At 40.8% G+C, this 13873-nt stretch overlaps 1 protein-coding gene across 1 annotated transcript; it reads right to left on the reverse strand.

Moving 5' to 3' along the window:
* Nucleotides 1-559: 559 nt before the first annotated feature.
* Nucleotides 560-9792, reverse strand: LOC117989065 (multiple inositol polyphosphate phosphatase 1-like). The gene is made up of 10 exons (XM_069503353.1): nucleotides 9691-9792; nucleotides 9096-9274; nucleotides 7510-7664; nucleotides 7236-7360; nucleotides 6723-6885; nucleotides 5999-6097; nucleotides 4717-4926; nucleotides 3742-3937; nucleotides 2500-2587; nucleotides 560-869 (listed from the first exon to the last, which is right to left on the reverse strand). The coding sequence occupies exons 2-10, from the start codon at nucleotides 9256-9258 to the stop codon at nucleotides 599-601; spliced, it is 1470 nt and encodes a 489-aa protein (XP_069359454.1). The 5' UTR covers nucleotides 9259-9274; nucleotides 9691-9792; the 3' UTR covers nucleotides 560-598.
* Between the last annotated feature and the right edge of the window lie 4081 nt (nucleotides 9793-13873).

A 13873-nucleotide genomic window follows, 5' to 3' on the forward strand; every position in this document is an offset into this window, starting at 1 on the left:
TCTCAATTGTTCTGATTGGCTGAATTTGTGCAATTTTTGTTGCAACAAAGCATTAACCAATCAGAGATGATTGCGATCGTGACATTGTAGCTGTCAAACAACCGCGGTAGGGCCACAGTTTTTTTTATTGTGATTTTGGGCACAATGCACAATACATATTATATGCACAATAGTTTTCTTTTGTATTTAAGTAGTGTTATAATAATAAGTGCTAGCTAGTATGGAATAATGGATATTTTAAATGATATTTAAGAACTGAAATGTCATTTTGAATTTTTGTGTATTAATCTGCCCCACTTCCCCCTAAGTGACGTCTAGCCCCCAAGGGGGGAGAGTGAGCATAAGGGACAAGGAAGAGACAAAATAATTTGTAGGGAGTCAAGAAGGCGCCCCGGGAAAATGCCAAGAGCAAGTACCGAACGGGCGCCCTCCCGCGATTCGGCCCATATAACCGAGAGGTTGGTGGGGCCATGGGAGGTGGAGGGTTGTCCCAGTTCCCCCTAAGGGTTTGTCTGTCCCCCGAAATCAATTGCCCACCACAAAAAACCAGAAATTTTTACGTGAAATAAATCTATTTTATTAGATAATAAAATTTATACTATTGCAAAATACTCAAAATAGCTATGATCAATACAAATATAATAGTCGCCATTCCAATCATGGTGTTTGAACGCCCGGTCAAGAACGCCGCAGTTCCGGCTCTGGACTCCGACCACTCCTTGGCACAGAAGTCCAGGTTCGCTTCGCTGAAGACCTGGAAGATGTCCAGGAACTGTTGCCAGGTGCAGCCCTCTTCTGGACATAGAGGCGTAGGTTTCTCGTTTATGAATAAACGAACTCGGAGGGTTGGTTCCCCTGACTCCTCACACCTGGAATTTCATTTTAATATGTACACAAGGAAAGCGATAATAGCCTTGTGGTTTAGGCAGTAGTCCGACCTGGCGAGAAAACGACTAACTATCGGCGATTTTCTCTCTCAAGAAACGCACAATAAATGTACATTCCGTGTAAACGAAAGAGATGCATATATCATAAGTTGCTCTCTGACTGTTCACACTGCCGGCGACGACTCGCTTTACTAGTTTTGTCACTGAGCGACGAGCTTTCAAAAATAAACTCGCTCAGCGATATTCTTTGCGCGGACGCTCGCTCGCTTGAACACGTGTGACGTGCGCGCAGGTTTGCACCTGAGCGACCGCGGGCGAATGGCGCGAGTAATTGCTCATCGCACTTGCACACTTGCTTATAGCCCGGCGACAAAACTATCGAAACTACACACTCGCTTCCCGCTGATCACCAACTCGTTTATAGTTTCTAGTTCTACTCGTTTCTCGTTCATCGTCGGCGGTCGGACCACTGCCTAAGATGTCACGTGCTTCATGCGCTTTTATTTTATTTTTATTTTATTTTATATAGGTATTCCCGATATTCACACAGACGTACCTACCTATTATACTGGCTTCCCACGGTGCGCTAATCTGCAGATTATCACGCACGGCCACATACAACCACGCACAGCGTACAAAGCTCGGATGACGACAGCGACGTCGTGTTTGCGCTACCACGGACGATACTCTTTCAAGGTGCGTCGTTGCGGTGTGGTCCAGGGCACCGTGGGAAGCCGGTATTATACATACTAATTTTAATTTAAGGTATTGAAATGTCAATGAAACTGGATTCAACTATTAATTTAGTTATCGACCATTAAGTTAGATATTTACCGGTTTTGTTGCAAGGTTGCTCTGCGAATATTATAAATATGGTGATAGTCTGATTCATTAGGCTTTGCTCGGCATCAAGATTACAGTTGTAGTACGCGACAGGTCGAGATTGCAATCGGGGAGGGAACGCCCGCACATCCGCATAGTCCCCGCACTAAGATGGTGCAGGCGAGCGCAGGTGACGTGCGGGTGTGCGCATGCATTCTTGCATTTCACGAAGGCGAGTGACTCATGCTTGTGTTTAAGTCGTATCGGTATACGTAAGGTACACTAAATGTGTGCGTTTGACAGCGCTTGCTCGCGACTGATTGGTCCGACATGCACGCACACTTACGCAATGACCAGTAAACGACGTTACCACAAGTAAAGTTCACTAGCCTTCGTGAGTTGCAACAACTGTAAAAGTAGTTGATTGGATCGACAGACACGACAGACAGACAACGAAGTGAGCCTAAAGGGAGCCTTTTTCTAGATCTCTGGAGAACTCTAAAAACAGTTAAAACTAGTTTTGACGAATGACCTTGTTACTATCTAAATATATAAAAGGAAAAGGTGACAGTAGACTGACTTACTGGCTGACTGATCTATCAACGCACAGTTTAAACTACTGGACGGATCGGGCTGAAATCTGGCATGCAGATAGCTATTATGACATAGGCATCCGCTAAGAAAGGATTTCTGAAAATTCAACCCTTAAGGGGGTGAAATAGGGGTTTGAAATTTGTGTAGTGCACGCGGACGAAGTCGCGAGCATAAGCTAGTACACAGATAAAGTTACCTGGATAGAACAGCGATGAAGTTAGAAGCGAACGGAGAAAACTCACTAGTTCTCCAAATTCTCCAGCTAGGATCTATATCCTGGGAATCTAAAAAAAATTAGAAGTAAAAAATACTTAATCTAAAAACGTATAATTAAAACTGGCCCCGTGTCATATCAGGGAGACTAGCTATCGTTGTACCAAATTTAGTCAAAATTGGTTAAACGGATGGGCCGTGAAAGGCTAGCAGATAGACCGACAGACAGACGGACAGACAGACAGATAGACAGACACACACTTTCTCATTTATAATAAAATCATGGATTTCACCGCGATTAAGCCTCATCTGGTGGCAAAAGGGCTGGCTCATTTTTTGCGCAAAGGATCAGCCTGGCTGTCGCATGGCTGGCATGCAAAAATCACGTTGATCCGTTGCTCTGTTGCGACGTGATTGAAAGACAAACCAACTAACCAACAAACAAACACACTTTCACATTCATAATAAATATCATCGCAAAGATAGTATATTTTGCTTACTTCCATAGTATTATGTCTTATGAAATCTTAATATGGGGTAAAGCGGCAGATATTGGGAGAATTTTTGTATTACAAAAAAGGGCAATACGCGCAATCGATTCCCTTCGAGAGAAATTTAAGGAAATAGATATCCTTACTGTAGCCTCTCAATATATTTATAATAACATAATTTTTGTAAGACAAAATATTCTTAGTTACAAGAAAATTGGTGATCTACACAATAGGCTTACTAGAAACAGAGACAAACTTGCAGCTCCTGCCTTCCGCCTCAGGAAAGTCCAAAAGTCATTTGTGGGTATTGGTATTACCTTCTATAATAAAATCCCGCAAACTATTTTGGACTTACCTTTGCACAAGTTTAAAAAATCTATTAAAAATATGCTCCTGAAAAAAGCATATTACACAATTGAAGATTATCTAAATGATAAAAGAGCGTGGATTTGACCTGCAGCTCGTTCCAGCAACGCACAAGACTGCAAATACTATTTTATACATGGCATAATTTTGTACCTATATCAAATATTTGAAAAGAGCAACCGCCGAGTTTCTTGCTGGTTCTTCTCGGCAGGAAAGGCATTCCGAACCAGTGGTAGATGCATCCGACTATTCGTAAGCACTTGTAAAAGTTTATACGAATAAAAAAGATTTTCATTTCATTTCATTTCAATATGGGTACCTACTGATATGGTTGTATTTGGTATACTCGGTATACTTCCTTAACCTACCTCCACCGCTAAACCATTTTATCCCGGCCGATCCCCGTAGCGGTGCACGATCCTTGTACAGTCCGAGGGCACAGAACACCATATCCAGCATGGTGTCGTGAGCGAAGTACGAAACGAGGGTCTTCTTGCCATCGATCGCATTCACGAAGTTTTCGTACAAGTCCTTCAGAGGTAAGGCACCGAGCTTCAAGTTTACCTGTAAGTTGGGAAATCTGACAGAAACTGATGAAGAAAACAGACCGACAGTGTAAAAGTTCTTCGTTCCCCTAACCATGATCATCTAAACATATAGTTAAACTAACTGACTGACTGACGGATCTATAAACGCACAGCTCAAAATACTAGACGGATTGGGTTAAAATTTGGCATGCAGATAGCTATTATGACGTAGCCATCCGCTGAGAAAGAATTTTTGAAAATTCAACCCCTAAGGGGGGTTTGAAATAGGGGTTTGAATTTGAAATTCGTGTAGTCCACGCGGACGAAGTCACGAACATAAGCTAGTTATCAATAAATAGACGTCCACAGCTGGACAAAGGTTACTTGTAGGGACTTACACACGCTACGGTCTTGCGCTGCCTGTAACCAGACACGCTGAGACTAGTTTGATGTCGTCTGTCCACCTCGTGCGAGGTCTTCCAACGCTGGGCTTTCCGGTGCGACGTCATCAGTCTACCCCCTTGGGAGCCGAACGTCTATCGGTTTTTTAAACTATGTGCCCTACTCAATGAAATGGTCGACAACTCGAAAAATTATAAACGAGTTTAAAAAAATAATTCCCCTTTCCTCTCCAACTAAGCGTCAGGCTTGTGCTAGGAGTAGGTACGACAATAGTGCAACGGGCGGGGTTTGAACCGTCGACCTTTCGGTTTTCAGTCCACTCCTTTACCGGTTCAGCTATTGAGGCGCTAACATAGTAGGTGAGCATGAATATTTTCCAGCCAGCTAGGTTGAAAAAGAAAAATCCAGACTTACCCATGATCCATACCCATTTCTGTAGTAATGCCGTACATCATCCCTATATTCCAGTATCATCAGGTGTTTGATAGAGAAGGGCGCACACCAGGGAGAGCGAAGCTTCTCACTCCAGGTCCTATCGAACCGGCATAACTGGTACATAGTGAACACTTCAGTAGGCGTCAGTTGGTAATCCACTGGCAGCTTCGAGACCAATTCGTCTCTGATCTGGAAGACGAAAAGATTGCCTTAAGAACTGTTTACCAAAAGCGGTGTTGGGACACTTTTCGGATGTTCAAAGAATCAAGTTTTGATTCTTTAGTGAATTACGAGAGCCAAAACACGATTAGCACTATTTGGCTCGATACAAAAAAATTGCGAAGTTTTCCCAAAATAAAATTTTCCTATACAAACTTTACGCCCCTATTTTATTAGCACCCTTAAGGGGGGGGGGGGGGGGGGGGGGGGTTGATTTTCACGTCTCTAATTTCAAAAACATAGGACTTTCATACAACCTTCAACCGCCCCTTTCTCCCCCTTAGAAGAGGAATTAATCAAAACCGTTTCTCTGACACCTACGTCCTAGAAAGAATCTATCTTCCAAATTTCAAGTTTGTAGGCTTTGTAATTCCTGCCTGAGATTTCGTGATGAGCCAGTCTGTCAGTCAGTGAGTGAGTTAGTGAGTGAGTGAGTGGTGAGTGAGTGAGTGAGTGAGTGAGTGAGTGAGTGAGTGAGTGAGTGAGTGAGTGAGTGCTATTTCGCTTTTATATAATATGATATCTCCTAGGATATTAATCTAAACGAAATGATACAAAGGGCAATTTTGGTCTAAATTAAACACTTGAGATGACAAACAATTTTATTTTGATAAGGATTAATACTGTGATAGTAAAAAGTTAAAAACACCTTCGAAAGTAAAGCTTTGTTTTAGACCACATTTCAAAACCATAAAAATGGTTACTGTGAGCCTACCGTAAAATATAGATAATATATGCTATCGTAGACTTTTTTTAGAGCTGTTTAAGAGGAACAATTCCACCGAACATTGTTTTCGTGTAGCTTTATTTAGGCAGCGCATGCCACAGAAACTCACAGATGAGACGACTTTTTTCGTGACGACGTGATTCTGTCACTCAAGAATAATGCAGCTTTCTATTGGAAAGAAAGAATTTTTAAAATCGGTTCAGTAGTTCCAAAGATTACCCCCTATAAACAAACTTAACGACATTGCCTCTTTATAATATTAGTATATGTATATAATTAGAAAGTATAGAAATAGATAGATTGAGGAATACTCACAGCTAAGAATTCAGGACTTGTATCATACGCCGCCAGCTCATCGGCTAGCAACTGGCCGTTTACCACCTCGTCTTGGTATAGTTGGCAATTTTCATATGGCTGAAAAACCCGTTAGTGGTGTTTTAAACTAGTAAAATTATATGTTTCTGTTTTGCTAAAGTATTATACGTAGTAGGTGACATTTTAGTAATTTATGCTACAAGACGTGATGCATGATGAAAATTATAATTTTTTAGACAATTTTTTTTTATGAAACTTGAGCTGTCTTGATGACAATGGTGCAAGCTTAATCATCATCATCATCAACTGATAGACTTCCACTGCTGGACATGTCTCTTGTATCTATGTCGGTTGCTCTTGTTCTCCTACGGATCTCCTCATTTCTGATTTGATCACGTAGAGAAACTCCAAGCATAGCTCTCTCCATCGCCCGCTGAGTGACTCTGAACTTTCTTATGAGGTCCAAAGTTAGCGACCATGTCTCGGATCCATATGTTATCACTGGCAACACGCACTGTTCGAAGACTTTGGTCTTCAAGCACTGAGGAATTTTGAACAAGAACACCGCTCGGCGGCTGACCTCTTTTTAAAATTGGACCTACCCAACTGGATTGTGTGTCCTAGGACATATACTCGTTTACAATTTCGAGTGCAGAGCTCTCAACGATTAGTGGTGGTGCAAGCTTATCTTGCAATAAAAGTAGAAAAGGTAGACAGAGCATACCCGCAAGACGTCATCTCGTTCCAAAGGTGGATGGATACCCATAGATAAGTTAGCTAGTGACGGTGTGCCATCAGTCATTCCAAGAACGAATGCCATGAGACTGGTAATAGTTCTTTGTTGGTTCGACGCTCTAAAGTACACCTTTTCGACAGATTTCAGGAAGCTGTTCAAGAAAAAAAAGAAATGCTTATTGATTTGCTTTTTAGGGTTCCGTACCTCAAAATGAAAAATCAGGATCATTTCGTTGTCTGTCCGTGTCGGTCAAGAAAACTATAGGGTACTTCCCGTTGACCTAGAATCATGATGTTTGTCAGATAGGTAGGTCTTATACCACAAGTAAGGGATAAAATCCGAGAACAGTGAATTTGTGGTTACATTACACAAGAAAAACAATTAAATGTGTTCATGAACAAATAATTAATATGTTCAATTTTCAAATTAAGATAATTATACCAAGTGGGGTATAATTATCTTACAGTGAACCAGAACTTTTTATTTTACGTAAAACTTTACTTTTGGTACTGAATCTGCATCCTCCTGCCAAGAGCATAAACCTCCTCGTAGCCAACGCCAGTGAGGAACGATGCGGAGTTGTCCAGGGTGGAGTTCCAGCGCCACTTCATCAGATCATCCGTATCCTGGAAATGGAATACAATATTAAAGTTTTTTTGTGGTGAATATGAGGGTGTAGCTTAAAATATAAGTATTTGAATAATTTTATTTTACTTTGTAGTAATTTTGAAAGTCAGTTTTTTTTAATATTTTTTATTAAAAAAATAGGAGTAACCTGTGCACAATTATTGCGATGCCTCAGATGGACACTAGGGTCATGCAGTAGGCGTGTAATGTTGATCTGCAACGCGCTGATGTCTCTCGTGACATCAGCGCTAGGGTTGCGGTTCCCGTGCCGGTGCAGCGACCAGATACTTAGCACTTCACAACCTGCAACAATGTTATTTATTTATTTATTAGCTTATGCCCGCGACTTCGTCCGCGTGGACGACACAAAGGGAAACGCCCATTCTTGGCCAAATTTTATCCATCAATGTTATGAACACCTACATAAAAAATGCGTAACATTCCGGCGTAATTAAAAGACACTCAACTCAGACACAGACTCAACTAATTCCGCTCGTAATGACAATCTTGGCAATGTAGGTATTGCAGTAATTCTTACTGAGAAAACAAATAAACTAAGTGGTTTATAAAAGTTCCTCCGAGTTCTATGTCCGAAATAGTGCTTGTTTCTCGATCTGTGATCTCAGTCCTAATGCCTTTCATTAATTTCATTGATGGATGTTCTTTGGCCAAATACCCTTTGATGAATGGGCGTTTCCCTTTCAAACCCCTATTTTACCCTCTTAGGGGTTGAATTTTCAAAAGTTCTGTCTTACGTTATAATAGCTATCTGCATTTCCGAATTGTAGTAGTTTGAGCTGTTCGTGGATAGATGAGTCAGTCAGTCATTTAGTCACTTTTTCTTTTTATAGCTATATTGGCTTATGTCCGCGACTTCATCGGCTAAGACTGCACATATTTCAAACCCCTGTTTTACCCTTTCAGGGGTTGAGTTTCCAAAAATCCTTTCTTAGCGGATGTCTACGTCATAATAGCTATCTTGCATGCGAAATTTCAGCCCGATCAGTCTAGTAGTTTAACCTGTGCGTTGATAAATCAGTCAGTCAGTCAGTTTTCCTTTTTTTATTATTTACTAACTTAAACCCGCGCCTTCGTCCGCGTGGACTGCACGTATTTCAAACTCGAAACTCTATTTTACCCCTTAGGGTTTGACTTTTCAAAAATTCTTTCTAAGCGGATAGCTATCTCCATGTCAAATTTCAGCTCGATTTAGTTTGAGCAGTGCGTTGACAGTCAGTCAGTCAGCTTTTCCTTTCATATATTTAGATTAATTATACTAAAACCTTAAAAAATATAATATTATAACTAAAATATATTATTAAAAGGAGTCCCTTTATGTAAGGTTCCGAAGATACTGGCAGCGTTCCCCCTTTGAATAGCTAGGCCACCGAGTAGAGCTAGGCTAATTTATTGTCCGAGGTAGCTGCCAGCTCTTCGGTCTCCTGTGATGTCGACTAACCTTCAATTTCAATTTTCATTTATTGCATTTCCATAAACTACATCATATTATGTACAAAGTATTATGTATACCCAGTTTGGGTGTCGCAATTTGGTTCTTAGACCTTAGTAGGGAGACCCATATTATTATTTATTACCTTTACCTTTTTGCTATTTCCTTAAAAAGTCTTATAGCGCTAGGACCCCACGGACCAAGGGTCTCGACACCAAGATTAGTTAGATTAATTAGATGTGTGGATGTGCGATAGGTTGTTAAATATTGATGATAAAACGTACCGTCATTTTCTATTTGGTCCCTCAGGTCCCCCCGAACAGTGTCGTATGGAGTCGCGGTGCCAAACATGTCATACATGCATTTGCAATTCCAATAGCACATGAAATTCTTACTGCACATCACTAAACTGAATAAACTAAACAACAGAAACAGGGCCAGCTCCATTTTTGTTTCTTTTCCGCTGAAAATAAAAAATAATTCAAAAAAAAATCGCTTAAGCACGAGCCGGACTCGCACGCGAAGGGTACCGTATATAAGAAAATTGTATAAGATATAAGACTATTTCATTATTATTTTTTTGCATGGCGGCCTTGAAATTCGTTATCTTGGGTCTTTATTGTTTATTGTTATGGCGGCAATAGAAATAGGTACATACTCTTTAAAAATTTCAACAGTAACAATTATGGTTCATCATATACAGACGGACGGACAGTCAGACAACAAAGTGATCCTTTATAGGATCTGTTTCTACTTTTGAGGTACGGAACCTTAAAAATTAAAAACAATATATTAAAATTAAATTTAAGAGATAGGCTTTATTAATTAATTAATTAAGTAAAAAAATAAAGATTAAAATGTGAAATATATTTGACTTACCTGCAATCAAAAAATTTATTAAAACATCTTAGTTAAATGCATTAAACATCATTAAACAACAACTTGGTTACGATGTCACGACTTGTTCATATCCACGCATCCCGTATACTGAATATTTAATAAAGTATAGATAAACGTTTGAGCCTTGAGTCGCGAATACTATGGTGTTATAACAGAGGCGGATTAAATGTCGAGAGCGCCCTAGGCAAGCACCTCATAGGCGCCCCTCTAACATCCATATAAGTTTTTTTACTAATTATGTTTTATTTTATTAAATTTATTTATAATATATTATACATATATATATATATATATATATATATATATATATATTAAATTTTTACGAAAGAAGGAGGAATCGTCTCATTGCACAGCTGGTAGTTGGTGATTTTATTTATTAATGTGATCGAGTGAAGAACATCACGTCATGACACTTTGCCATATTAAAGAAGAGGCAGTTTCGGCCACTCCAAGATAATATTACTTAGTAGGGATAATTTAGGTAGGCCAGGTAATGGTAACCTGCGTCCCTTCGTAACATCGCGCCCCTAGGCTCCCCATCCCAGGCCTTTCATCGGCGGTGTTCCCACTAGATTACAACATGGGGTTATTCAAGGGGCGGACCAACAAATTCCTAAAAAGCCGGCAACGCATCGGCGGTTCTTTTGGTGCTGCAAATGTTCATGGGCGGCGGTAATCACTTAACATCAAGTGACCCGCCTGCTCGTTTGCTCGCTATCTCTATTTTTAAAAAAAGGCACGTGCCTAGTTTGCCTTAGGGATAATCCGCCTCTGGTGTTAGGTGTTAGTGTTAAACGCATGAAAGTGGTAAAGTGACACCGTTCCGAGTGTTCACATACAAATCGCTCGCGCTTCTTTACAAATAGGGTCCAGTTCAGATATGCCTAAAACGCGCGGATCTAGTTCGGGCGATTTTAATAAGATGTGTTAGTTATTTGAACTAACACCGAAGACCCGATAGGTAGATCTTCTAATTTTTAGGTTCGGAGAAGGAACAATGAAACAACGTACTTCAGCGGAGAGTTTGTGTGTGTGTGTGTAACGGTTTATTTTTGACATTTCTTAAAGTAAGTACTATTCGCTAACCATAGACTAATTTTAGGCATAATCTACATGATAGTTCCGATAGGCCGCGAACGCACTGTCAACTTAATAAGAAGCGTTGACAAGATGAATATCATTGTCATCATCAGCATGACATCCCATCGCGTGCTCACTACACACTGCAGTCTAGCACACTGGTCAAATGTGGATTGGCAAATTTCACACACCTTTGAGAACATTATGGAGAACTCTCAGACATGCAGGTTTCCTCACGATGTTTTCCTTCACCGTTGTGAAAATAGGTACACCTCATATGAGGTATATTCACATCTGAAATACATGGTCGCCACCGCAAAGCGTTTTGTCTTAGCTTATAGAAACTGACTCTACTTTGTGGAAGACCGTGATACACTTAAATCGCTATAATACGGTACAATAGATTTTGTATGGTATAACAAGCAGCATGCGATATGCACAACTCACCCTTCCACTACTTAACATGCACGAAAATCAAGAAACCACGCAAGCTATTTATTATGCATCACTATCACACAAAACAACACAAAACTTCTGATGGGTGGCGGTGATGAGTTGACGATGATGATGATCATGTAACCTTGTGGCATACCATAATGTTGCACGGATGTAAACCAGATTCGATAGTGTCTGAAGTAGCCTTTAGATATTGTGTTCGATTGCTTTGCGGTAACCGCACGGTTTAAAACGTGAATTCCTTCCTTTTCCTGCATATCCACACCATGTTGTGGTTCCAACTGCGGGCTTGTGTCTTAAATGCTCTTAAACTGAGGCCACTGCACGATGGAGGTCGAGCCCCGGCTATAGTCGCGCCTCCGCGTCCGCATCCGCGTCCGCGTCCGCTATTTGTGGCTACGTGAACACACACAGACATGTCATTGAATGGCCAATCTTTATAGATACCGGTAAAACGTGGGTGTACAATTACAAGTTCCAAGAAAGTTGTTCATAACAGTTATGTACAGTACACTCACCCGCAAACCACGGCCAAAAAATAAAGGTACAGTACGCAGCAGAAAGTAATGTACATCGACGTTTAGGAGACAGCTTTGTAGAGCGTTGTCCCAGTCATTGAGACGGACAAAACGTCATATAGGTATGAGTGACAGAGACAACGCTCTACAACGCCGAAATGTCATTCCAAAGGCCGATGTACATTAATTCTACTACGCGACAGGTCAAAATGGCAATCGCCTGCACACCTGCACAGCCCTAACTAACCCGGTGCGGGCAAGCGCGGGTGACGTGCGTGTGTACGAGGCGTCCCCCCGCCTCATACTCCAATTGCCATCTCAAGCTGTCGCAGACTATAGTTACTACTAATAACTAAGTCAACATAAATAACAATTGGAAGGTATTATTTTCTCTACTGTACCGAACTGTTTCTGTACTGAGCACCAGATCTCTCAGAATGAAAAGGGACATATGGCCCTTCTTATTATTAGAGGAGACTCGTGCTCAGTAGTGGGCCGGCGAAGTGTTAAGATTATGATGATGAATATATGAACTTTAGAAGCCGCAGTGGTTGCTAGTTTCAATACTATTCCCTTTCTTATCTAAATTAAGCGTATTACTAAGCTTGTGTTAATGCTGTGTGGGATTTGAACTGCCGACCTCTCGGATTTCAGTCCGCTAACCGTTGAGCTATTAGAATAGAATAGAATAGAATAGAATGTTTTTTTATTCATGTAAACTTTTTAAAAGTGCTTATGAATAGTCAGGTTTAATTTACCACTGGTTCGGAATGCCGTTCCTACCGAGAAGAACCAGCAAGAAACTCGGCGGTTGCTCTTTTTAATTTTCCAATTTACAATGTTATTATACCGTACAAAGCCATTGCAGCCCCGTGCATTGCTGGAGCGAGTCAAATCCAAGCTTTTTTATCGTTTACATAGTCTGCGACTGTATAATATGCTTTTTTTAGGAGCATACTTTTAACACATTTTTTAAACTTGTGTAAAGGCAAGTCTAAAATTGCTTGTGGAATTTTATTATAAAATATTACACTCATTCCCACAAATGACTTTCGCACCTTCCAGAGGCGGAGCGCAGGAGTAGCTAGCTTATTTTTGTTTCTAGTTTGCCTATCATGGAGATCACTGATTTTTTTGTAACTGTGAATGTTTTGTATTGAAGTCCTAGTCGTATGTAAGATCAGATTTCTCACGAGATAATGTTGAATAGCGTCATACTATCATAATATTATGGTTAATGTGATATGCTTGTGTACGAATGTTATGTGCTCGAGACGATTCGGGACTGTCCCGGAAATCCAAACCATTTTAGCCACCCTGCAGTAACGTTTCATAAAGTCAAAGTCAAAGTTAAATAATTTATTCACAATCAGTAAGTACCCTTACCTATTATAAATGACAAAGTGTTTGTTTGTTGGTTTGTCCTTCAATCACGTCGCAACGGTGCGACGGATTGACGTGATTTTTTGCATGGGTATAGATAAAGACCTGGAGAGTGACAGGCCACATCCCGCACAGCCCCCGCGCTAATCCGGTGCGGGTGAGCGTGGGCACTGTGCGGGTGTGCGGGTGTCCTCACGCCTCATACCACGATTGCCATCTCGAACTGTCGCGTACTATAGGTATAGTGACCAAGCGAAGCGAAATCTCCGAGTGTAGGTATTTCGATAAATTTGCATTTGACCGTCCACCGTCCACCGCTCGACGGTCCGTCCGTCCGTCAGTCAGACAATTTCTACCGACACTAAAGTCAAAGTCAAAGTCAAATGATTTATTCAAAATAGGTAATAAATTACTCTTTTTGATAGTCAGATGTTGGATTTGTAAGATATAGTGGTGATAATTAGGTAGGTATTAACTTAAAACTAAAGCTACGAGGATTCCACCTACTTTTAATAGGGAATACGATGTAAAGATCATCATCATCATGATCAACCCATCGCCGGCTCTCAGAGTGAGAAGAGTTTTGGCCATAGTCTGCCACGCTGGCCAAGTGCGGATTGGCAGACTTCACACACCCTTGCGAACATTATGGAGAACTCTCAGGCATGCAGGTTTCCTCACGATGTTTTCCTTCACCGTTAAAGCAAGTGATATTTTAATTACTT

This window comes from Maniola hyperantus, chromosome 15 (assembly GCF_902806685.2).
Source record: "Maniola hyperantus chromosome 15, iAphHyp1.2, whole genome shotgun sequence".
NCBI classification, from domain to species: Eukaryota; Metazoa; Arthropoda; class Insecta; order Lepidoptera; family Nymphalidae; genus Maniola; species Maniola hyperantus.

Excerpts from the sequence above, each read along its gene's own strand:
- LOC117989065 (XM_069503353.1), bottom strand. The coding sequence starts at position 9,258 with ATGGAGCTGGCCCTGTTTCTGTTGTTTAGTTTATTCAGTTTAGTGATG. Across the intron at positions 3,938-4,716 it reads GAAATGGGTATGGATCATGG|GTAAACTTGAAGCTCGGTGC; the intron begins GTAAGTCTGGAT and ends CCCAACTTACAG. Across the intron at positions 870-2,499 it reads TTCATCGCTGTTCTATCCAG|GTGTGAGGAGTCAGGGGAAC; the intron begins GTAACTTTATCT and ends ATGAAATTCCAG.